The 22,887-nt window shown below is 57.5% G+C and overlaps 1 protein-coding gene and 2 long non-coding RNA genes across 4 annotated transcripts in view; 2 read left to right on the top strand and 1 right to left on the bottom strand.

Annotated features, from left to right (window-relative positions):
- NOTCH3 (notch receptor 3) overlaps positions 1-22,887 on the bottom strand; it is a 32,985-nt gene that overhangs the window by 5,769 nt on the left and 4,329 nt on the right. The window contains exons 3-29 of the mRNA XM_072786941.1: positions 20,974-21,116; positions 20,556-20,894; positions 20,338-20,460; positions 20,019-20,252; positions 18,833-18,988; positions 18,557-18,742; positions 17,786-17,899; positions 17,250-17,363; positions 16,544-16,777; positions 16,320-16,430; positions 15,689-15,881; positions 15,461-15,612; positions 15,141-15,254; positions 14,351-14,506; positions 13,201-13,426; positions 12,720-12,921; positions 12,419-12,572; positions 11,827-12,011; positions 11,165-11,297; positions 10,821-11,078; positions 10,620-10,738; positions 9,725-10,293; positions 7,364-7,696; positions 5,317-5,471; positions 4,993-5,215; positions 3,905-3,989; positions 962-1,124 (exon numbers count right to left, since the gene is read on the bottom strand). Coding sequence (XP_072643042.1) covers positions 962-1,124; positions 3,905-3,989; positions 4,993-5,215; positions 5,317-5,471; positions 7,364-7,696; positions 9,725-10,293; positions 10,620-10,738; positions 10,821-11,078; positions 11,165-11,297; positions 11,827-12,011; positions 12,419-12,572; positions 12,720-12,921; positions 13,201-13,426; positions 14,351-14,506; positions 15,141-15,254; positions 15,461-15,612; positions 15,689-15,881; positions 16,320-16,430; positions 16,544-16,777; positions 17,250-17,363; positions 17,786-17,899; positions 18,557-18,742; positions 18,833-18,988; positions 20,019-20,252; positions 20,338-20,460; positions 20,556-20,894; positions 20,974-21,116 — 5,174 coding nt within the window. The remainder of the gene's footprint in view (positions 1-961; positions 1,125-3,904; positions 3,990-4,992; positions 5,216-5,316; positions 5,472-7,363; positions 7,697-9,724; positions 10,294-10,619; positions 10,739-10,820; positions 11,079-11,164; positions 11,298-11,826; positions 12,012-12,418; positions 12,573-12,719; positions 12,922-13,200; positions 13,427-14,350; positions 14,507-15,140; positions 15,255-15,460; positions 15,613-15,688; positions 15,882-16,319; positions 16,431-16,543; positions 16,778-17,249; positions 17,364-17,785; positions 17,900-18,556; positions 18,743-18,832; positions 18,989-20,018; positions 20,253-20,337; positions 20,461-20,555; positions 20,895-20,973; positions 21,117-22,887) is intronic.
- On the top strand, positions 10,290-13,959 carry LOC140610646 (uncharacterized). 2 transcript variants are annotated; one of them, XR_012012226.1, is made up of 4 exons: positions 10,290-10,344; positions 10,504-10,635; positions 10,937-10,996; positions 12,445-13,959. It is a non-coding gene; the product is annotated as an uncharacterized lncRNA (long non-coding RNA). The 2 variants fall into 2 exon arrangements; XR_012012225.1 differs by lacking the exon at positions 10,290-10,344 and having other exon boundaries at positions 10,362-10,635.
- On the top strand, positions 14,025-16,188 carry LOC140610647 (uncharacterized). Its single transcript, XR_012012228.1, has 2 exons — positions 14,025-14,409; positions 15,821-16,188. It is a non-coding gene; the product is annotated as an uncharacterized lncRNA (long non-coding RNA).

Here is a 22,887-nt window from a genome sequence, read left to right as displayed (position 1 = left end):
CACACACACACACACACACACACACACACACACACATCTGGTTAGGTAGCCCAGAAGCCAGCCCAGAATGAGGGTTCATGGGCAGGTGATTTGTCACAGAAGAGCTCCTAAGGCAACAGGAAATACAGGACAAGGGAGGAAGGAGCAAGGGTTCAAGTTCAGGCAAATTCCCAGGCTGATTCTGAAGGGGGACTCTGGAGGCTGAGCTGTGCCTTTCACACTGGTTAAGAGCCACCTCTGGGAGATAAGATCCCAGACCCAGGGACCCTGAGGAATGTCAAACGAGAATCACAGGTGCAGGCCATTTGGAACAAAAACGAAGTGAGCTGGGGGAGGAATATCCTGAAATGTGACAAAGACGGATCCAGGAGGATCCAAATAATGTGATCCACTACCCTCGGGTGAGCATTTGCCCTTGTTTCCTTAGGAAGCCACATGCACCCCGTTTCCCATCCTCAAGCCTCAAGCCGGGGGAGAGTGAAACCCAGTCCCTGGCTGGAGGAGAGGCCATAGACCGAGCCCTGGCCTACAGTCAATCTGCATATTCCAGCCCCCAGGTCACACTGATTAGTTGAGGGATGGGCATGTGATTCTAGTCCATTCAATCAGAACTCATCCTGAGACTTCGGCTGGGCAGCCGGTAATAAAGGTTTTATAAGGCTGGGCAGGCCTGTGCTATCGGACCCCAGGAGAAAGCCTCCCTCAGCTGGAGCCACGAGGCGGGGAGTCCCAGACCCAACTATCCATGATCGTTCCAGTTACAAGAGCCACTAAATCCCTTGTTTTACTTCAACTAGTTTGAGTTGGGCTATTAACACTTACAACCAAGAGTCCTGATTGACACACAGCCCCACAGGACAGATGGACACACCCAACCCTCCCTAGAACACAGACCCAGATGCAACCTTTCACAAGTAGGACAGGGAAGGGACATCCTTGGCGGGGAGGCACCATCACTGACCTGGGCCGCGCACATTGACATCCATGCCATCAGCATCTACGTCGCCCTGTGGGGGTGTCAATGCCATGGCTGGTGCCACACGGATGTCGGCAGCAACCAGGTGGTGCTGAGTCCACTGGCGGCAATCCACAGCATCCTCGGCCCCCACGCTGGGCTCCTCTACCTGGAGACACAAGAACCAGGGTTCTCACAAAAGGCCAGGAGAAAGACAGAGGGACAGTCTGGCCTCCCTCACAGGTTCCTCTCATGGAGATACATTCACAGCCTCCAAGAAACCATGAATATCCTGCTTCTCTTATACATGTGGAAACAGGAAATTGATATACTGGAGCTCAGAGAATTCATAAAAGGAAGAACTGGGATTTTAATCTGGGCTGGAAGTGGGGAGGGCTAGGAACCCACAGTGGGTGATCAAGGAAGAGACACAGAGCAGAGCACCTGTCAGCACACACCTGTCTACACACTAGACATAACACACCAAAAATGAAATTTAAAAAAACAACCCATGACAACAGTATCAAGAAGAATAAAACATTTAGAATTAAATTTAACAGGGGCAGCCCCGGTGGCTCAGCGCTTCAGCGCCACCTTCAGCCCAGGGCCTGATCCTGGAGACCTGGGATCGAGTCCCACGTCTGGTTCCCTGCATGGAGCCTGCTTCTCCCTCTGCCTGTGTCTCTGCCTCTCTCTCTGTGTGTGTCTCCCATGAATAAATAAAATCTTAAAAAAAAAAAAGAATTAAATTTAACAGAAGGATTGCAAAACTTGTATTTTGGAAACTATAGATCAGTGGTAAAAGAAATGTGGGGGTGGGGGAGCAGGAGGGTCCCTCGTGGATCAATTTTAATCTGAGACAAGGGTTTGAATGTGTGAGAGGGAGAGAAAGAAGCAGGGAGATGCTCTGGGTACCTTGTGGGACTCCTATCCAGGACCGTGAACGTGAACACAAGGCATCAGGACAGAAGAGTCAAACACAAATGGATCAGTTTACCTTCACATAGCACCTGGGCCCCTGGCAGGAGCTTGATAAATTTCAGGCTCACAGTCCAAAAGGCACAGTGATGTTGTGAAAATAGGACAGGGTATCCTTAACTAGCCTGCCAGGACATTTAAGAGCCTTCAGGCACCAAACACAGCCTGATCAAGCCAGACCTGAGTTTAAGGACCCAGGTAGAGAATAGAATTTCATGAAAGGGGAGAGCCAGGTGATGGACAGCTGTCCCAGCCTCCCTGACCCTCCTGGTTAGCTGTCCATCAGCTGGCAAATCACACTAGAGCTCGGAGCCCCTCATTAGCAAAACCAGGATAATGCTGTCATCCTGCAATGCTAAAATGCCATCAAAAACATATTTCGCTATCTACTTAATACCCACTTCGGGATGAAAAAGAAAAAGAAAAGCCTGAAGTGAACAGATTTCTTCAGGTGTCCATTGTAATAGATGTCTCCATTTCAAAAACATTAAAATCTAGGCGGTGGGGGGAGGGGGCGGCACTGGCAGGAGGCACCTGGGTGGCTCAGTGGGTTAAGTGTCAGATTCTTGGTTTCGGCTCAGGTCATGACCTCCAGGTGGTGAGATTGAGCCCCAGGCAGGCTCCACGTTCAGCGTGGGTATATGGACATATATCCTCTGCTCCTCCCTCACTCACGCTTTCTCTCTCCCTCTAATAAATAAAGGGGAGAGGCAGGCTGAGAACTGCCTCTAGGCAGGGAGAGGCAGCTGAGAACTGAGGTGGTTATTAATAGCTGCTTTATAGGGTCATCATAAAGATGAAATAAGATGCTCGTGTGTGTTCAAGACATGTAGCAAGTATAAAGGAATGCTAGCAGGAACCTGTTACGGACAGAACTGTGCTCCCCCAAGTCATACATTGAAGCCCTAACCCTCCAACATGACTATATTTGGACACAGGATTTTTAAGGAGGTAATTAAGGTGAAACTAGGGCGTAAGGGTGAGGCCCTAATGCAACTGGACTGATATCCTTGTAAGCAAAGGAAGAAACACCAGAGCTCTCCCCTTGCAGGCACACGGAGGAATGCCCTGTGAGGACACATGGACAAGGTGGCTGTCAGCAAGCCAGGGAGAGTGCCCTCACCAAGAACCTACCCTGCCACCATGTCAATCTTGGCCTTCCAGCCCACAGAACTGTGAGAAAATAGGTAGCTGTTGTTAAAATCCCCCCAGCCTGTGGTATTTCATAATGGCAGTCCAAGCTGATGAAGACAGAGCCCAGTGGTGGGGCCCCAGCAGAGGACATGGGGTTTAAAAACAGCTAGTTGGGGCACCTGGATGGCTCAGTGGTTGAGCATCTGCCCTTGGCTCAGGTCGTGATCCCCAGTCCTGGGATTGACTCCCACATCAGGCTCCCCACGGGGAGCCTGTTTCTCCCTCTGCCTGTGTCTCTGCCTCTCTCTGTGCCTCTCAGGAATAAATAAATAAATCTTGAGACGCCCGGGTGGCTCAGCAGTTGAGCGTCTGCCTTCAGCTCAGGATGTGATCCTGGGATCCAGGATCAAGCACCACATCAGGCTCCCTATGGGGAGCCTGCTTCTCCTTCTGCCTATGTCTCTGCCTCTCATAAATAAATGAGATATAATAAATAAATAAATAAATGCCTATGTGTGTCTCTCATAAATAAATCTTTAAAAAAAATCTTTTTAAATAAAAGATAAAAGCAGCTAGGAGCACTTTCAGCCCAGGGACACAGAACCGAGGGGGACCCAGGAGAGAGAAAGCAGAGTCACTGTCTGGGCCACAGGCTCCCCTCCAGGAAGACTTCCCCCTGGCCTAGGAGCAGGGGCCCCGTTAGAGAGGGGCAGGATGGAGTGGGTGCCATGACTATTCCCCAGAGCCAGGGAGAACAGATTTCCCCTGACTCTCCCACTGACCATCGGGGCTCCCACCCAGGACCCTGAGGGCACAGGTCAGAGAAAGGGGCACAACCTTTAGCCGCTTAGCCTCTGGGCATTCCGTGTCCATCCAGTCTGTGGCCACATCCCCCATCAGACTCTCGCTCTTGGCCATGTTCCTGTGAAGACAGTGGGAAGGAGGGCAGGGGAGGGGAGACAATGAAGCTGTGCAGCCTGGAAGGAGGATGTGGGGTGGGGTCAGAGAAGAGCTCCCAGAGGCCAGGTCTGGGTGTGGGGTTGGGTTCTGGGGTCCTAGGTCAGTAGGCACAGGGGACAGGGTTAAGCCACAGGATCCAATAAGGGGGTGGGGGATGAAGTCAAGGTCAGAGGGAGCATAGTCAAAGGTTATGATGGGTGGCAGCCAGGGTCTGAAGGTAGAATTGCAGAAGGGACAGTAATGGGGTCAGTGGTCAGCATAGTGGGCTATGGGATAGATGAGGGTCATAGGCATATAGCAGGGATTCTAGGAGATGACATCAGGAGTCAGGAGGATGGTGAGAGATGCAGCCAGGATCAAGGAGGTTGTGTTGAGGAGTTGGGAAGTCATGGGGTCACAGGAGAGGGGTAAATTCAGGGGTTAGGTCAGGGTGGGGTTGGAAGTCTTGCAGGACACGTCAGGAAGTTGGAGGTAAGGCCCAGGGCCAGGGCCAGAATTGAGGATCATGGAGAATGAACATTGAGTTGGGGTGGAAAGAAGGTCAGAGTTGGGTCAAAGGTCAGGGTGAGTTAGAGCCAGAGGTGGTGCCAGGGGGTCAGAGAGGATAGGGTCAGGGGTGGTCAGTGAGGGGTTGAGGTGCAGACCATGAGGCCAACAGTCATGTGGGAACAAATGTATCAAGGTGAAGTCGGAGAGGCCAGGATCGGGGCAGGGGCAGGGTGGGGTGAGAGTAGGATTTGAGTCAGGGGAACGGAGAAACAGGAAATGGGGTCAGGGGGGTCACGAGTCCGGGGTGCTCCCCGGGGATCATGGAGTCAGTCAGTGGTCAAAGGGATGAGCACTGGGGGCCAGGCTGGAGTGTGAAGTTAGGGTCTGCTCGGGATGAGAGGTCGGAGTCTGGTCAAAGTGGGCTCAAGGGCTCCCGAGGCCCCCCCAGTCAGGCACGGGGAGCGCAGGGTCCTTACTTCATGCCCAGCGCATCCTGGCCCACGGGCTCCCGCCGGCCCTTGTGACCAGCAGCCACGTCCTTGTGGAGCGCGAAGCCCTCGGGGAACCAGAGGGTGCTGTGCTCCCGCTTGCGCCGGGCCACCATGACCCCCAGGACGAGGATGACCAGCAGGAAGACGGCGCTCGCAGCCAGCAGGGGAAGCAACGGCACGCTGGGCTCCGGCGGCTCCAGGGGCTCCCCTGCGGGCGGGAAGCCGGGGGGGCTTCAACCACAGGCCAGGGCGCCCCCTCCGACGCGGAGCCCCCGCTCCACCCTCGTCACCCACCGGGCCAGGCCTCACCGCGCACAGCCCGCAGCGGGTACGGGAAGTCAAGGCGCTCCACCGCCGACAGCGCTCCCAGGTAGTCGGCCGCGCTCTGGGCATCGGGGAAGCAGTGGTCATTCTCCGGCGACTGCAGGCACAGCCGGTTGTCAATCTCCAGCATCACCACGGAGCTTCAGGGACACGAGGGAAGGGCAGGCAGGTTCAATGGGGCGCACCTGCTGAGAGCCAGGCACGGAGCCCCATCCCTGGGCCTCAGAAAAGCCATCTCCACTCACCAAGTTGTCAGGGTCCTGGCACCCTCAGTCTGGCATCCAAACCCATCATGCCCCAAAACCAGTCTTGCTGTGGCCACCAGGGGCCCCCCAGCCATGAATCCAGGGGCCACTGTCTTCATGCCAACATCTCTAGTGGATGCCCCTGGCCCCCCCAGGTCTCTAGCTTCTAACAGCTGACACCGCCTCTTCTCCAGAAAACTGACCTCAGCTCTTCAGTTGGGAGGTGACAGCCCTTAGGCTGATACAGGGTGTACAAAGGTGGCCCTCCTGTCTCAAGGTGGGGACTGACTCTGGGGTGCTATTCGCACTCTAGAGCTCCCTGAGGGATCACAGTGAGGCTAGACTGAGCCTACATCCTGCCTCAGCTGCTCCCCGCCCCATCCTGCTTCCCTCATTCCCTCTCTCCCCAGAGCGCCCCTTCCACATGGCACATATAGCTGAATCCCCATCTCTGGCTCTCCAAACTCCCTTTTTTTTTTTTAAGATTTTATTTATTTATTCATGAGAAACACATCGAGGGAGGCAGAGACACAGGCAGAGGGAGAAGCAAGCTCCCTTTGGGGATCCCGATGCCGGACTCGATCCCAGGACCCCAGGATCACAACCAGAGCCGAAGGCAGGCACTCCACTCCTGAGCCACCCAGGCACCCCTGCAAACTCCCTCTTGCCTTGAGATCTCTAGCATCACATGTCCCGGTTCTCTTCCTATCTCTCTGGCTGCTCCATCTCCTCTTTTCTGAGCTGATCTCCCTCAACCAATCCTGAGATCTCAGCGTCCCCAGATCCTTCTATCCCCATTTCTTTGAGTCCCTCCCATGGCTTCAATATCCTTTTGTCTTTCCTGAGTCTTCAGCCTCTGGCTGTCTCCTGGAGTGGGTGGGGGCTCCACGATACCCCCAGACCCCTCAGATTCTGCAAGCCTGAAAGTAACCCCTGTTTATCACCTTGTGTCCTTATCTCGATTGAGACACCACCCACCCCTCCACCCAAGCGACTCCATCACCGCACCCAGGGACTGGCACAGCAGCCACCGGACTCCACGTCCCCTGTCCCAGCTGCATCCAGTCAGAGCCCCCCTCCATCCCTGGAATCCAGTCCTCCTCTGTCAGGGGCCCCCTCCCTGCTCAGAGGCCACGCCTCTCTTCTGGCCTCTCTCCCAGGCCACCATCAGGAAAGTTCTGTTTTCCATTTTTAAAAAACAAAAAACAAGGGCACCTGGGTGGCTCAGCTGGTTAAACAACTGCCTTTGGCTCAGGTCATGAGCCTGGGATCAAGCCCCGCCATCAGATCCCTACTCATCAGGGAGTCTGCTTCTCCCTCTCTCTCTGCCGCTCCCCCTGCTTGTGCTCTCTCGCACTCTCTCTCTCAAATAAATAAGTAAAATCTTAAAAAACAGAAAACAAAAATTACACATGCCCTTAACCACTCTGCTAACCAAGGGATCTTTGTCAATATTTGGAGGCATTTTGGGTTGTCACATCTTGGGGTGGGTGGTGGGTGGGGAGGCTACCTGCATACAGTGGGTATGCAGGTAGCCAGGCCAAGCATGCTGCTGCTGAGCATCCTACAGTGCACAAGCCAACCCCCCACCGCAAAGAATGACCCAGCCCCAAACTGTCAAAGGCACTGGAGCTGGGGATGTGCTGGTCTGTGCTGGTTGCATCGCCAAGCAGGCTCTCCAAGAGGTTAAGGGAAGTGAGACACACAAGACCTGAGCGACAGTGCCCCTCGCCTCCCAGATCAGCGCCTCAAGGACCGTCGGGGCTCCTCCAGGGTGGAGCACTCACCCGATCACCTCCGGGGCCAGCTCCCGCCGGTTCCGGGACTCGGAGCCAGGACCCGGCCGGTGGTAAGGGAAGACCATGGCCTGGCCGTGCTCATCCAGGCGGAAGCGCAGCGACGTGCGCAGGATGCTGCTGAGCCGCTGCAGGAAGTCGGCGCTGGACCGCAGCAGCTCCTCAGGCGGCAGCAGCACGGTGACCACCAGCACACCGCGGGCCAGCAGGGCCGGCACCTCGCCCGCACAGTCCAGTCCATCCCAGCCGCACTCCTCGGTATTGCAGCCCTGGTCGCAGCGGCCATCCGCAAAGTGGTCTGCACAGTACTTCTCGTACACTGGGCTGGGGGAGGAGAGGAGTAGGCTCAGGGTTCATCTAATACCCCTGCACGCGCGCGCGCGCACACACACACACACACACACACGAGAGCACCCAGACTTCAGGGACACAATGGGGCAGGCGGTGAGAGCAGAGGGCTAGAATGTGTCTGACAGGTGTCAGGCTTTCTGCAAATCCAGCCATTCCTTCAGTAACTATCAATAAATAAATACAGACAGATGCGTGCTATGTGTTGGATGCTGCCGTAGGCATCCAGGAGATGGCTCAGACACAAATCCTTGCCCAGGCCTTCCGGGGGGCAGAGACAGACCTTAAAAGAGATGAATGAGCAGAATACACAGCGTTCCAATTACACTCAGTAGAAGCTAAATATAAACACACACGGAGCTATGCAGAATTAAATGCTAAGGAGAAAAATAAAGCAGGTGCAGTACTGGGGGTGGCCAAGGAGGAGCTTGCTGAGGAGCCGCTGTTTAAGCAAAGGCTTGAAGGGGGTGAGGGAGGAGCCATGTGGCTTCCTGAGGGAAGAGGATTCCAGGCAGAGGGAACAGCCAGTGCTGTGCAAAGACCCTGAGGTGCGGCCAGGCATAGGGTATCTGAAAAGTGGCAGAAGCAAGGGTGTTTGGAGCAGAGTGAGTGAGGAGGAAAGTGCAGGTAATAAAGACAGGGAGTTGACAGTGAGGGAAGACTTCTAGGCAGACAGAGGGACAGAAGCGGCGGAGCACAGAGATGGGCAGATGGAATTCATGGGACAGAAAGACAGCACTCATGAATACATGGAGAGGGGCAGGAGATGGGCAGGAATAGGCAGGCAGGGACATGGACAGATGAACGGGCACACAGAGAGGCAGAAGGGGTGAGGAGACAGAAGGATGGAAGAGGCACGTGGATGAACACGGATGAAGAGGTACAGAGGAATGGACAGATGAGGCTCATAGACCAGCATACAGATAGACAGATGGATGGACAGATGAGGTCCAAGGATGGACCAGATGAGATGCAGACAGTGATGCCTGGGTGGCTCAGTCAGTTAAGCGTCCGTCTTTGGCTCAGGTCATGATCTCAGGGTCCTGGGATTGAGCCCCAAGTCAGGCTCCCCACTCAGCAGGGAACTTGCTTCTCCCTCTCCCTCTGCCCCTCCCCTAGCCTGTGCTCTCTCACTCTCTCGCTCTCTCTCCCTTTTCAAATGAATGGACAAAATCTTTAAAAAGGAGGGGGTGGTGCCTGACTGGCTCAGTTGGTTATGCATCTGTCTTCAGCTCAGGTCATGATCCCAGGGTCTTGAGATCCAGCCTCGAGTTGGGCTCCCTGCTCAACAGGGAAGCTGCTTCTCCCTCTCCCTCTGCACCTTCCCCTGCTGTGTCCTCTCTCTCAAATAAATAAATAATTTTTAATTTTTTTATATAAAAAAATTTTTAAGATTTTATTTATTTATCCATGAGACACACAGAGAGAGAGAGGCAGAGACACAGGCGGAGGGAGAAGCAGGCTCCACACAGGGAACCCGATGTGGGACTCGATCCAGGGTCTCCAGGATCACACCCTGGGCAGAAGGTGGCGGTAAACCGCTGAGCCACCCAGGCTGCCCTATTTTAAACTTTTTTTGAAAGGTTTAATTTAACTATTTGAAAGGGGCAGAGGGAGACGGAGAAGCAGACTCTGTGCTGCGCGGGAGGCTGGATTCAGAGTTCGAATCTGAGGAGCGGAGGATCATGACCTGAGCCGAAGGCAGCCGCTTAACCAACTGAACCCCCCCCCCCCACCTCAGATGCTCCTAAAAAAAAATTTTTTTTTATTTACATTATGGAGGGCAGCTTCATTAAAAAATTTTTTAAAAGAAGTGTAGACAGACGTTTGGGTGTATGGAGGGTCGAAAGCAATGCATGCATGGACAGACAAAGTCCAGAGTTGGACAAACAGGTCATAGGGATAGACCGATGGAGGGCACAGGCAGAAAGACAGGCAGGCAGGACCCACGGATGGACAGATGGACGGACACAGACCGGCCACGGCCACGGACGAGGGGCTCACTTGCAGGCGCGCTCGCGGCCACCCGCGCGGCAGTCGAAGTTGTCGTAGAGGCAGGCGGGCGAGCTGCAGGCGGGGTCGCAGCGGCTGTTGTTGAAGAGGCGCCAGCACTGCAGCGCCGCGCACTGCCGCCAGGGGTCGCCCACGCTCAGCGAGCAGTCGCCGCCGTCCCAGCCGCAGCCCGGGCTGTTGCACTCGCGGTCGCAGCGCCGGTCCCCGCTCTTGGCCTCGCAGGCGGCGCTCGGGCACAGCGGCTCCTCGGGGGCCTCCGGCGCCGCCGCCGCGGGCGCCTCGCAGCGCGGTCCGGCCCAGCCCGGCGCGCACGCGCAGCGGAAGAAGGGTGCGAGAGGCGCGGGGCGGCAGGAGCCCCCGTGCAGGCACGGCGAGGCCACGCAGCTGGCGTTGGCGGCCCCGGGCGGCGACCCCCGCGCGCCCCGGCAGGCGGGCCCCGACAGGCCGGGGGCACAGGCGCAGCGCGGCCCGCGCACCGTCTGCTGGCACGGGACGCCCGCCGGGCACTGCAGCTCGCGGCAGGAGCGCGCCACCCGCTCGCAGCGCGCGCCCCAGAACGGCTGGTCCGGTTGGGCAAAGAGAGGCGGGTTGGGGGGTCAAGGCTTGAGAAGGTTGAGCCTCCCTCTCCCTCTCCCGGGTCCCGGGTCCCCCCAACCTCTCCCCCGCCCACTGGAAGCCCCCCCCCTTGCAGATGAGCCCTGCCTTCCCCAGGAGGCCCAGCCTCCAAACTCCACTGCGCGCCCCCACCCCCCAACCCACTCTCTCTCCAGGTATTTCCAGTATTTCTCAGGAACCCCTTTCCCTTCCACCTCGTCTCCCCCAGAGCCACATCCTCCGACAAGGCCACGCTCCCAACTCCTCTCCCAGAGACACTCGTGTGACCTACCGGAATGCAGTGACAGGTAAATGTCAGCACACCCCCAGGGCCTGGGCTGGGACGGCACTGGCCTCCGTGCTGGCAGGGCTGGGACTCGCAGGGAGACAGGACGGTCTGACAGCGGGGACCTAGACAAGCAGGAGCGGGAGGGTCAGCCACAAGGCGGGAACACAGGCAGGATCCCCGCGCAGCCGCCTCTCCGGTGCTTACCTGTGAAGCCTGTACGACAAATGCAGCGGAAGCCCCCACCTGGGTCCTGCAGACAGTCCCGAGTGTGTGCGTCATGGCAGGCACCCGGGCGACACTCATTGATGTCTGCCTCACAGCGCAGACCGGTGTATCCCGGGGGACAGGTGCAGCGGAAGCCACCCACTAGGTCTACGCAGGTACCGTTGTGCAGGCACCGGGGGCCACCGTCCAGGGGTGGGCCTGGGCCACAGTCGTCCTCATTAATCTCACAGAGCACTCCTTTGGGGAGGGGACGATGGGGGAGCAGTCAGGAGGGGACGGGGACCCAGCCTCCCATCCTGTCCCCCACCCTGGCCCTGGCATACCCAGTGTTCCTGGGGGGCAGGAGCAGAGATAGCGGGCCACAAGGTCAATGCAGAAGCCCCCATGCTGGCAAGGCTGGGAGGCACATTCATCCACATCATCCTCACAGTTGTCCCCAGTGTAGCCAGCTGGACACTGTAGTGATGTGAGACAGAGACTTCTAAGCCCAAAGGGACACAGATACTCCCCAGGAAGACACAGAGATCGCAGTACAAAAGGACATAGAGTCATCCAACACACAGAGGCCTGCACATCCAGTCACAGAGGGTCGCAGACACGCCGGGTGCAGAGAGACACAGATACACAAATGCACAGGACAGGCACACAGGAGAAACATCAGGTACCCAGATACACCCAAGAAACATACAACCAGAGATGCACTCAGACACCAGCACGTGCATTCCTCCCCAAAAAGTCAGGGCGCACAAAGGGATAGAGACACATCCAGGAAACAACCGAAGACAGAGGCACACCCAGACAGGCAGAAAATCCCTCAGATCAACCAAGAAATATACCCACAAGATTATACCCAGAGACACAAAAGCAAAAACCCAGACATGCCTAGAGAGCGACACACCCATACCAGGTCACAGACACACAGAAGTGTGTGTACAGACACACCCAGCATGACTAGCTCCCGTCTCCGACTCTGGGTGCCCCTTACCTCACACACATAACCCCCCATGTAGCCTTGACAGGTGCCCCCATGCTGGCAGGGCTGGGCCAAGCAGGGGTCCACCTCCTGCTCACAGTGGCTGCCCGTGCGGCCTTCGGGGCACACGCAGTAGTGAGAATTGTCCTTGTCCACGCACTGCCCACCTGTCTGACACAGCTCTTCCAGCCGCACCCCTGCACAGAGGAGGGCGGTGTCAGGCACATATTCCCATCACTCTCAGCATCACCAAACAGCCCTGCTGGCATCAGTCACCAGGGCCTCACGCACACCCCATCAGCTTGTCACAAGGCCCTCCAAACTGGCACAGTCTCAGTCACTGGCACGCATGTACACACGCCTCTACTGCCCACACTAGCTCAGTCACACACAGCGTCACAGACGTCATCCCAGATACCTCATGGTGACAGAGGCAAGCGCCCTCCTGGCCCTGACCAGCTGTCCCACGGTTACACTTCCACAGACGCTCACCCAGACACCCCATTCTGCCCGATAGTCTCGCCTTATTCAGCTCACAGTAGCACAAAGCTCAGGCGCACACACCCTCCTGAGCCCCACACCCCGACTCTGCGCTCCGCCTCACCGGTCTGGGCTGCGGCCTCCCTGCAGGGCACGCTCCGGAGGTCACAGAGGCGGCCGCTCCACCCCGGAGGGCAAAGGCAGTAGAAGGACGCCCCGGTCCGGGCACAGCGACCCCCGTTCTGACAGGGCGCACGGCTGCACCAGTCTACCAGCGTCTGGGGGGGAAACGGTCAGCATCAGTGCTGGAGGACCCCCGAGGAGTCGCACCCCGGCTTCTCCAGGGCCCCAGGGCAGTCCCCTACCCCGGAGCAGCCCTCCAAATTCCTCTCCCCGCCCCCCCCCCACCCTGTGACCCTGCCCACCTGGCACTGCGCGCCAGTGAAGCCCTCTGGGCAGGTGCAGCGGTAGCCAGGGTGGGCAGCGGTGCAGACTCCCCCGTGCAGGCAGGGCTGAGAGAGGCAGGGGTCGGCCTCGTGCTGGCAGTGCGCGCCCGTGTAGCCAGGGCGGCACTGGCAGCTGAACGAGTTCACACCGTCCACGCAGGTCCCGCCGTGGAAGCAGGAGCTGGAGGGGAAGCGAGGAAGTGAGGGGTGGGTCAGGCTCCACACCCATGCAGGCCCCACCTTCTGGCCCAGCCTCCCGTCAAGAGGGCCCTACCCCTACCTTTAGGGACCAGTGTCCCCAAGGTGACCTCCAAACAAATGCCCTGACCCTTCCCGGACACTCCTCCATCACGGATCAGAGTTGTGAGGTGGAGTAAGAGTGAGAGTCCCCACTTCCTCTCACGTTCCACACCCCATCCATTACCAGGGTCCCTGAGCTCCCAGGAGCAGCCCCACACACCTGGGGCTGCAGTCGGGCAGGTCCTGCTCACAGTGGAAGCCTCCATAACCAGGTGGGCAGGTGCAGGTAAAGGAGGCCACGTGGTCCGTGCAGGTGCCCGGGCCACAGGGGCTGCTCAGGCACTCATCCACATCTCGGGCACAGCGAGGACCAGCAAAGCCAGGGAGGCAGGAGCAGGAAAAGGAGCCCACGCCATCCTTACAGGAGCCACCATTCAGGCAGGGGTCTAAGGTCCAAAGGGAGAAGGCCTGGTCATACACCTGGCCCCCCATCAGCCCAACCTGACCCAGCCATGCCTTTCATAGAAGGGAATCGGGAGGAAACCAGCCTTAACGGGCAGGGGCATATTTGGTCAGCGGAATCCAGTTCTGTCCCCTCTGTGGCCTTATCCCCTCCCTTAGCTGGAAACCTCACCTATGTGCAAGGAGGGTGGAGACAGAGGAGCCAAAAGGCCCCCTGAGCTGCCAAGCCCATGCGGTTAAGTTATGTCTATTTATTCCTGGGCACAGCACAGAAGGCCTCCTCCAGACCCAGGCTGGCCAGAATAGTGGCCATGGGCCACATGGGGCTCTTAAGCCCTTGACATGTGGCTAGTCCAAAAGGGGATGTGCTGAAGTATAAAATAAACACTAGATTTCTGATTTTGAAGACTTAGTGTGGAAAGAAAATGAATGTAAAATATCTCAAATAATTTTATATTGATTACAGTCAAAGTAAGTTTTATATATTAGTTTAAATAAAATATATTATTAAATTAAATATATATCTTTTTTTTTTACTTTTTGTGGCTACTAGAAAGTTTTCAAGTGTGTAAGTGGCTTGCATTATGGGTCTATCAGCGCTCCTTGAGAACTCACTGGGGCCCTATTATGTCATATTTGACACATAATGTTAACTTATGGCTTGTTGCCAGAGGCAATTATGGTTTCAGGCAGACCTGTGCTCCAATCCCACCTCATCCCTCTTGCTTTGTGACCTTGGACAAGTCACTTAACCTCTTTGGGGCCGTGGTTTTCAAGAATAAAATGGGGGAGGTAAGAGAACAGTGAAGATGAAAGCACAGTGATGTGCACACAGTATGGGCTTGATGAACATGTGGTCTCAAGCAGCACCCCCGGAACTCACTGGGGTCACAGTCCCCTCAACTCACTGGGGTCACAGTCGTCGATGTCCTGATCACAGGAAGGACCACTATACCCCCTGTGGCAGGTACAGCTGAAACTTCCCTCCAGGTTGGTGCAGGTACCGTGGGAACCACAGGGTGAGGGACCAGCACATTCATCCACATCCTGCTGGCATCGTGGACCTGGGAATGGGGACCAAGGTAACATCTAGGGTTAGAGGGTACAGGGTAAGGCCTGAGCGGACCTGGCTCTCAGGGGGAACCGGAAGGCTGAGGTGGGTAAATACAAGGACAAGCTATGCTGTCATTTGCCTCTGGGTGTTTTGCACATGGCGCATGCTGTTCCAAAACTGCCTTCCCCTCATAGCATTCTGATTGAGGTCCGCCCCTCAAGGAAGCTGTCCCCGAACCCTCTGCCTGGGTCCTAGCTTCCCCACCCCCATATCCCTTCTTCTCCAGAACCGACCACACGGGCTGCAAGTGTCTGTCCAGCTCAGTTCCCTTCCTAAAAAGAAGCCCCCTCAAAAGGCAGAGCCAGGGCAGCCCAGTGGCTCAGTGGTTTAGCGCTGCCTTCAGCCCAGGGTGTGATCCTGGAGACCCGGGATCAAGTCCCGCGTCAGGCTCCCTGCATAGAGTCTGCTTCTCCCTCTGCCTGTGTCTCTGCCTCTCTCTCCGTGTCTCTCATGAATAAATCTTAAGAAAAAAAAAAAAAGGCAGAGCCAAGGGTAGGTTTCCCTCTGGGGACCCAGCACCAGCCAGTATGCGGGGTGCAGAGGAGGTGAAGGAGAGGAAGAAGAGGAAGAGGCAGATGCTGTACCTTGCCAGCCGGGGGAGCAGGAACAGACAGGCAGCTGGCCGGGGGAAGCCTCGCAGTGGCCCCCATGCTCACAGGGGTTCGGGACACAGGGAGACGGCAGCTCACACTGGCGGCCTGTAGCAGGCAGGCAGAATGAGACAGTCTTGACAGATTCCTGGTATCTCCCCCAGGGTCCCCACCTTGATACCCACCTCCAAAGCTCCTGGGCGGGGGGAGGCGGGGAGGAGGCAAATGCAGAGGAAGGAGAGTGGAGCAGAAAGGAAACAAGCAAGAAGAAGTGGGGGCGGGAGAGCCTGGGGTGGGAACGTGGGGGCACACACCCTGGACACCAGGGGGACAGGTGCAGTGGAAGCCCATCCCGTCACTGGTGCAGGTGCCGCCAGACCGGCAGGGCTGGGATTCACAGGCATCGGGAGCAAGGCTCTGGCTGCATCGGGGGCCACTCCAGCCAGGCTCACACACGCAGCGGAACCTGGAGGGGACGGCAGTCAGGGAACGCCCGTGGGCGGGGAGGCAGCAGGGGTCAGGGGGCTGGGGAGAGGCCTCACCCTCCGGGCGCATCATGGCAGACACCGTGACTGCAAGGTTCTTGGGCACAGGGATGGCTCGGGGGGAGGCAGAGCGGGGGCAGGGAGCCAGGAGGGCAGAGGCAGCGGAATCCATTTTCCCCATCCACGCAGGAGCCTCCATCACCGCACGGGCTGGACGCACACTCGTTGATCTCCACGTTGCAAAGGGGCCCTGAAGAGCATGAAGGCAACCTCATCCCAGGACAACGGCCATGGTGCCGACAGGGAAGGGCAGCCTTGCCCCGTTTAGCCACACCCTTGGGCAAGAACCATCTCATCTTCATAACACATCAGCTCTTGTCCACATTAAGACAGCCACCTCCTCAAGCCAAAGCTGCGTCACCCCAGATCATACTCACCCCAAACTTACATGAAGTCACCTTCATTTTCACCGAGGATTACTTTGGCCCTATGCAGAAACACCCCCCTCCTTGAGACTGTGGTCAACCTCAGGCCAACAAGAGAGAGCTCAAACTCAAGGCTACGTGTGGTCAATCTCATTGGACAAGTGAATGCAAAGAGAGGGGCAAACTCGGCCAAGAATAGGGCGATTTCATCCTCGTCCTCTCCCCCTATAATGGCCCTCTTCCCACAACAGCCACTTGCCCACCTGTGAAGCCAGGCTGGCAGACACAGTCATAGCGGTTGATGCCATCCCGGCAGACTCCGAAGGTGCAGGGGTTGCTGGCACAATCATCAATGTTCACCTCGCAGTTCACTCCTGGGGAAGGGGATCACAGCAGGGGGAGCCACCACTGAGCCCCCCCAGGGGCACCATTCCCAAACCCTCTGTGCCCTTCCAGGTTTCTGGCCCAGCCCAGCCTCCGGCCCCACCTGTAGTGCCAGGAGGGCAGCGGCACAGATACTTGTCCACCAAGTCTAAACATTTGCCTCCGTGGCGGCAGGGCTGGCTGCGGCACTCGTCCACCTGGCTCTCACAGCGTGTGCCCGTGTATCCCGGGGCGCAGGCGCACGAGAAGCTGGCGATACCATCCACACAGCGCCCATGGTGGCACGGATCCGGGGAGCAGTCATCCACGTTGCGCTCACACAGGGTGCCCTCGAAGCCTGGAGGACGGAGGGTCAGGCTCCAGCCACTAGCCAAGGGCCTGCCCACAGCCTTGGCCTCGCCCACTCCTGGCCCCCCCACCCCAGGCCCTGCGCATCCAGCCAGCGGGAGGTGGGCTCGGCCTAGGCCCCGCACCCTAACTCTAGCCAGCTACAAGCTCCAGGACTAGCCCCCCCAAGACACCTCCGCAGATACACCCCGTCCCCAGCCGTAATCCCGCCTCCAGTCCTTACACTAGCAACCCTGCTCCCCTCACTCTCCGCTCTGGACTTGGAAATGGGGACACGTGGGACTCTACCTCAGCACACCCAGTCTGGGCCAGACCTGTTGGCCCCGCCCCTAGGCTCACCTCCATCATTGGTCCCGCCTTGCTGCAGCCCCCCACACACACACACATTTTCCTCAGGGCTGTTTTTTGCCTTCCCCCTCCCCTGCCCCGCCTCCAGACACTAGGCCGCCCCGCCCTCTCACCCTCTGCGCAGCGGCATTCGTAGCCATCGGGCTGGTCTACACACTTGGCTCCATTCCGGCAGGGTGTGCTTGCACACTCATCCACATCCAGCTGACACATGGCCCCGCTGAAGCCTTAGGGTGGGGAGTGGGATGGACAGAGGCTCAGATAGGGTCAGAGAAGTCCCCCCTTGCCAGCCCTGTCTTGTTCGGGTGAGATGAGTAGGATCATCATTTACTTAGTTTTGTGTGGGTTTTTTTGTTTTTGTTTTTTTGCCTGTTTGTTTTTTAAGTAGGCTCGGCGCCCAGCGTGGAGCCCAACGCAGGGCTTGAACTCACCACCCTGAGATCAAGACCTGGGCCGAGATCAAGAATCAGATGCTTAACGACTGACCCACCCAGCACCCTAATTTAGTTTTAAATTAATTTCAATGTTTTTCATAGCATGTGGTTTCTTTCATGATAGTTATCCACTAACATGGTCTTATAGGTGCCCCTAGAGCCTTTGCCTCTGCGGGGACCTGTCTTTTTCAGGCTCCCTGGCCCAGGGTCCTCACCTGAGGGGCAGGTGCAGCTGAAGCCGTTGACTCTGTCTTTGCAGATCCCACCGTTGACACATGGGCTACTCTGACACTCATCCATGTCCACCTCACAGTAGGTGCCTGTAAAGCCTAGGGAGTGAGGGAGGGGTATTAGGGCGGTGGGGGTTAGCCTCTGTCCAAAGGGAGAACAAGCGGGAGAGGATTCCCTTTCTTACTCAGAGATAGTCCCCCAGAGCCTTGCTTGGCCTTGTCGCCCAGCCCAATGCCAGATTCAGCTTTTGGCCTCACGGTGGACTGTCATGTGGGCCTGACTGGCCCAAGGATTCTAAGATTCCACATGGGCCTTGCCTTCAAACCACTCTATTCCCTCTGCAGTAGTCACACTATACCGAGTTCTCAGCTACCAGCCCCAGGGCCCCCCCACAGTCTTGGGCCAGGCCTCAATCCCACCCCAGTGTTAGTGCCAGGCTGTCTACAGGCTCCTCCTTGATTCACTCCAGCCCCTGGTCGCGCCCTCATATCATCCCCAGCCCCCCAGTGGGTCCTGAGGCACAGACTCTACTCCCAGCCCATCTGAGATTCTATGGACCCCATCTGACTACGGCCCTAGCCTCCCACAAAGATTCTGCTCTGGCCTAGCCTCCTACTCATCCCAGGCTTCAGTCCCTGGGGGTCGCGTTCCAGACACAGTTTCACCCAGGTGGGAGGAACCCTCGTTGTGGCCTGCAGGCTTCCCTGGCCTTGGCCACAGCCTCAGGCTCCGCCCTGGCCACACCCACCACGCACCTGCCATGCAGATACAGGTGAACTGGCCAATACGGTCGAGGCACGTGGCCTGGTTGCGGCAGGGCCCGGATAGGCACTCGTTGACATCAGTTTCGCAGCGCGGGCCAGTGTAGCCACGGCCACACTGGCACAGGAATGAGCCCTGTGTGTTCACGCACCGGCCCAGGTGCTCACATGGGTTGGCGCCTGCAGGAATAGGTCCCCCCAGCGTGAGCATGGGTGGCTAAGGACCAGCCTCTCACCTCCCTCTCAACTCTCAGACGGCGCTCCCCTCACCAATGGAGCACTCATCCACATCCTGGTCACATGCCCCGCCAGTAAAGCCTGGTGGACAGGTGCAGATGGCCCGGCCATTCACAGGGTTCGTGTCACAGATAGCATCCTCGTGACAGGGGTTGCTGACACAGGCATCATCCAGATGACACAGAAGTCCTGGAAAGGGGTAGGCAGAGTTCAAGAGCAGACCCTCCAGGGGATCCCTGGGTGGCTCAGCGGTTTAGCGCCTGCCTTCGACCCAGGTTGTGATCCTGGAAACCTGGGATCGAATCCCACGTTGGGCTCCCTGCATGGCGCCTGCTTCTCCCTCTGCCTGTGTCCCTGCCTCTCTCTCTCTCTGTGTCTCTCATGAATAAATCAATAAATTTTTTTTTTTAAAAGAGTGGACCCTCCAGCTCTGCCCAAAGTCCCACATCCCCCACTCGTTGTTTTGTGTTTTGTTTTTATTAACCTGCGGTGTATTCAGTAGCTATTTTTCCCAATCGTTTATTATGAAAATTTTCAAATGTAACACAAAGTTGATGCATACACCTACCACTTAGACTCAACTATTGTAAGCTTTATGTATTTTTTTCTGAATCATTTGAAAATGAGTTGGAGGGATCCCTGGGTGGCGCAGCGGTTTAGCGCCCGCCTTTGGCCCAGGGCGCAATCCTGGAGACCCAGGATCGAATCCCACGTCGGGCTCCCGGTGCATGGAGCCTGCTTCTCCCTCTGCCTGTGTCTCTGCCTCTCTCTCTCTCTCTCTCTGTGTGTGTGTGACTATCATAAATAAATAAAAACTTAAAAAAAATGTACTGAAAATGAGTTGGAAATATCCACATATTGTTTTAAAATCTGTTGACTCCCTTTTCTGATTATACACCTTTAACCCTTTGCTTCTACAGCATCCTCTGCCTGACATGACCTGTTGTCCATATCCAAGTCCCCCTCCCAAACACCTTCCCTGACCTTTGCCACTTGCAAAGGTCCCATCTCCTTCTCAGTCACAGGATAGCTCTCTATTTCGAGGGCTACTGCCCTGGACTGTGGGCGAGCCTCTACTTAGGCCTCTCCCAGGCTCAGCCTGCACCCCAAATCTGGCCTCCAGCATAATCATTCTCACACTCAAGTCAGACTCCATCTCCGCCCCCACTATAGAACCATCAATGGCTCCCTGCTGCCTATGAGGAAAATGGCCACTCACCAGTCTTTCCCATGGGACAGGCACAGTAGAACGAGGCCACACGGTCATGGCAGGTGGCCCCGTGGAAGCACACAGCCGTGGCACAGTCATCGATATTCTGACTGCAGCTCTCGCCTGTCCAGCCATTGACACACACACAGCTGTGGCCACCCAGAGTGTTGAAGCAGGTGCCCCCATTGTGGCAAGCGTTGGGCTGCAGCTGGCATTCATCCACGTCCTCCGTGCAGAATTGGCCTGTGGCATACAGACACACCAGTCCATACCCGCTGCATGCCCACCCAACGTCTGCCACCTGGCTGTCTTTAGCCCTGGTGCTCACCTGTCCATTCAGGAGGACACTGGCAGTTGTAGGTGTTGACGCCATCCACACACGTCCCCCCATTTAGACATCGGTGCCCTGGACAGTCATCCACATTCACTTCACAGTTCTGGCCCTCGAACCCTGGCATGAGAGGAGGAGGCAAAGATGGTCACTGCCAGGCTGGCCAGCTGTCCCTGTGCTCCTGCTGCCCCCCCCCCAGGGCACAGCTCCCTCACCAGGAAGGCAGGCGCAGTCATAGGTGAGATCGCCACTCTGTCTGCATGTGCCCCCGTTACGGCACGGCGAGGGGGCACAGGGCACGGCAGGATTCTCACACAGTGGCCCCGTGTAGCCAGCTGGGCACTGGCAGCGGAAGGAACCGGGCGTGTTGAGGCAGGTGCCGCCGTGGCGGCAGGGCCCTGGCACCCGGCACTCATCCACATCACTTCGGCAGCTGCGGCCCTGGTAGCCAGGCGGGCAGGAGCAGATGTAGCGGCCATCGGGCCCCACCGAGCAGCGGGCCCCATGGGTACAAGGGCTGCTGAGGCAGGGGTCCGGCAGGGAGCAGTCGGGACCTGGAGGGACCAGGAGAGGGTGAGCTTGGGCTCTTCACACCCTTGCCTGCCCCGGGCTCCCCTCCAGACCATCCCTTACCTCGGAAGCCACGGGGGCACCGGCAGGAGAAGCGGGCGGCGCCTGCCACCACGGAACTCTGGCAGACGCCACGGCCAGCGCAGGGGCCCGAATGGCAGGGGTCCTCCAGCTGGCACCGCTCGCCCACCCATCCCGGCGGGCACCTGTGGGCAGAGACAGCTTAGTACAGAGCAGTACTAGGATGGTACTGGGCAGGAGCATCCCAGACCCCGAGATACACACACGTGAAAGGCAAGAAACACACAAGCAAACAGCCCAACAAATGGGCACACGCCTCGTTCATTCATGCAACCAATATTCCCTGAGTACCTACTGTGTTCTTAGCAATAGGAATACAGTCACAGACACAATAAAAGTCATCCCCACCCTCTTTATGCTCGCAGCCAAGTTGGGCCAAGAGAAGATACACAAATAACGATATAACATGCCGGCATGGGATGGTAAAGGCCGTGAAGAGTTCAATGGGTTTGCGTGATGGCCCCAGAAGAGAAATGCCCATGTCCCAGAACCTGTGACTCTGACCTTATTTGGAAAAAAAGAGTCTTTGCGGTTGTAACTAAGTGAAAGATATCACAGATGAGATCATCCTGGATTTTCAAAATGGGCCCTAAATCCATTGGCAGAGGGAGGCTTGGGAGAAAGAGAAGACCATGTGATGACAGAAGCAGACATCGGAGTGTTGCACCCACAAGCCAAGGAGCGCCTGAAGTTGCTAGGAGGTGGAAGAGGCCAGGAAGGACTCTCCTGTGAGGCCGCTGGAGACGGCGTGGCTGCCAACACCGACTTCAGACCTCTGGCCTCCAGAACTGTGAGAATAAATGTCTGTTGTTTTAAACCACCCAGCTTTGGGTGGTCTGTTATGGCAGCCAGGACACTACGACCCAGAATAAGGGAGATGAGTGACAACGGACGGCAAACCTGGTATCTTCAGCCCGAGGAAGGTGAGCGAGGGGGCCGTGGGGCTGTGTGAGGAAGGGCCTTCCGGGCAGAGGGAGCAGTGAATGCAAAGTCTCAGATTCCAGGAGACAACCACTCAAGCACGCAGACAGACTCAGAAACATACGGACGACACGGCGGGGCGGCCGGTTCCACATACTGGCCTGGCACACATTCAGACCCAAATCCACAGGGCAGTTCACAGACGGCATCTCGGACAGAGAGGGGAAGTCTCACAAATCCTCCACCCCTTTCCTGGAGGCACCTACAACCCTTCCTGCCATTGGGAGCAGGAGGGGGACACCAATGCTGGCGCCCTCTTACTGGGATGGAGTCCTTGGCCTGCGGTCCCTTCCCCAAGCCCACCAAGGCAACCTTGAGGATGAGGGGAATAGAGCCCTTGGTCTCGAGGCTGGAAACCTCGAGAGGGGCACGGTGGCGGTGGCGGTGGCGGTGCAGGGGGGCGGGGAGGGTTTGGACTGGCCAGAGGGTCCAAGGCCCCGCCCCCGACGCTGCCCACCCCCCCGCGCGGTGCCTCCCTCTAAGCTCAGAGCTGACTCAGTCCCTAGCGTCACCCACAAGACTCCCCGCACCCCGGCCCCCCCGCGAAACAGGCCAGAGCACGGCACGGCAGGGGTGCCGATGGTGCTAAGAAGGGGGGCCCAGGCTCCGAGCCCCTCCCCAAAGGGATCCCCTCGACCCGCAGGGCTAGGACTTGCGTCGCGACTGTGCGCCGGGAGGGGGCGCGCTGCGCCGGGCGCCGGGGACTGGCGGTCCCACCGCCGGGCAGGGCGCGGCCGCGCGGCCCCCTCCCGGCGCCCCGGGCGGGTTCCCACGCTCTGCGCCCCGCTCCCCTGCCGACCGGTCGGGCCGGTTCCAGCCTCCGCCCGCGCCCCGCCTCACAGCCTGGGCTTTGGGGGAAACCGACAGGGGGAGCGCAGACTGGGCTGGGGGTCGGCGGGAGGGGAGGGGAGGGGA

This window comes from Canis lupus, chromosome 19 (assembly GCF_048164855.1).
Source record: "Canis lupus baileyi chromosome 19, mCanLup2.hap1, whole genome shotgun sequence".
NCBI classification, from domain to species: Eukaryota; Metazoa; Chordata; class Mammalia; order Carnivora; family Canidae; genus Canis; species Canis lupus.
Note: the sequence above shows the minus strand (reverse complement) of the source record. Positions and strands in the feature narration are given on the sequence as shown.